The sequence below is a fragment of the Entamoeba histolytica genome, genomic scaffold, assembly GCF_000208925.1.
Source record: "Entamoeba histolytica HM-1:IMSS scf_1104750517497 genomic scaffold, whole genome shotgun sequence".
NCBI lineage: Eukaryota > Evosea > Mastigamoebida > Endamoebidae > Entamoeba > Entamoeba histolytica.
The window spans coordinates 1-1,656 of NW_001915890.1; the positions used below are offsets into that span (position 1 = coordinate 1).

At 23.4% G+C, this 1,656-nt stretch overlaps 1 protein-coding gene across 1 annotated transcript; it reads right to left on the reverse strand.

The window, feature by feature from the left end:
• Positions 1-1,008: 1,008 nt before the first annotated feature.
• On the reverse strand, positions 1,009-1,509 carry EHI_078850 (uncharacterized protein; the record flags this gene model as incomplete). Its single annotated transcript, XM_642839.1, has 1 exon — positions 1,009-1,509. The coding sequence occupies one exon, from the start codon at positions 1,507-1,509 to the stop codon at positions 1,009-1,011; it is 501 nt and encodes a 166-aa protein (XP_647931.1).
• Positions 1,510-1,656: the final 147 nt, after the last annotated feature.

Genomic DNA, 1,656 nt, shown 5'->3' on the forward strand with positions numbered 1-1,656 from the left:
AAGACATTCAGTTGCACTATTGATTTAACCAACTGCTCTGATTTCATTGAACCAAAGAAACTTGTTACATTCTTCAGACAAACCATTAAGGTTCAAGGAAGAGCTGGTAACACCAAAGGAATTGAAGTTAAAGTTGCTGATAAGAAAGTTACTATTACTACTTCCTCTGCTAAACTTTGCAAGAGATATATGAAATATCTTATGAAGAAATACCTTAAGAAGAATAATCTTAGAGAATGGTTGAGAGTTATTTCTGATAAGAAAGACGGATTTGAACTCAAATTCTTCAATGTCCAAAACGATGAAGAAGAAGTTGCTGAAGAAACTAACGCTCAATAAGTAATAAATTTAAGTGGTAGTGTTTTATGTCTGGTTGCACAGTTTTCATTTAATGAAAGCTTTGGTGCAGGGACGAAAAAAGTGTGTTTTTTACATTATTTTTTCCCTGCATTTCAAAGTTAATTTATCTAAGAAATAACAGAGAAAAAATAATGAAAAAAAAAGGAATTTTGTAAATTATGTTTTTTTTGTTTTAGGGTTTAATTTAAACCTTTCTTATTTTTAATGATTTCTTATTGTTTAATAATTATATTTGTTATATTTTATAGTTAATATCTTCTCTTTTATATTTTATTTATTTCAAAATTGATGTTTTTCTTTCTTGTAAATTGTATTACTTCAATTCACTGTACTATATTTCTCTCTATTTCGTTAAATTTTTATAAATTAGAATAGAATAACTACCATTTTTTATTAAATTTACAATTTTCTAAAGATTCTTTTCATGTTTTTATTTTTATTCAACAACAATAACAAAATCATATCTTTTCTGTTAGTCTGAAAAGTTGTTGTTTAATCATGTTAAAATAATTATTATAATTACAATTATTGATAAGATTTATGTGGGTTAGGAAAAATATATAGTTTTGATCATTTGATGAAGAATTATATCTTAGAAAAATAAATTAAATTTATGTTATCAAAATAGAAATGGTTATTTTTTTATATTCATTTTAAAGCAATATTATATAACTCTTTTTCATTTATACATATATTATATTGACTAAGCCTATCTGAAGTATCAACTAAAAAATATTGGTAATTAAATAATTCAGAAATTATTGTATTATGACTGTTGAAAGTTATTAGTCTAGTGAATGTTCTATTTCTGCTCAAAAAGAGTGTTGTTGCTTTCATTAATGTTCTTTTATGTGTTAAATAAATACTATTATTTCTATTATTTACTGTTAATACTCTAAATTTACTTTTTTGTTCTTTTTTAAATACACTTTGTAAATCTTCAATAGGAATATCTCCACTATTAATTTTATCACAAAATCCATAGATTTTTTCTCCTATTTTAACAATAATTCCTTTTTCATTAACTTCTTTAATTGTTCCTTCAATTATCATCCCTGATTTAATATCAAATATACTTTGATATTTATCTGATAATATACTTTCTCTTGTTGTTATTCCACAATACCCATCAAATGCTGAATAATACATTACTCTTCCTTTATGTGTACTTCCTATTTTAAATTCTTTTGGAATATCTGAACAACTTTCATCTTTTATTTGTTTTTTTGATAAAAATACTTCTTCTTTATCTTCAGTTTCTCCAATAATTCCTACATTTTCATCTATTTTACTAAT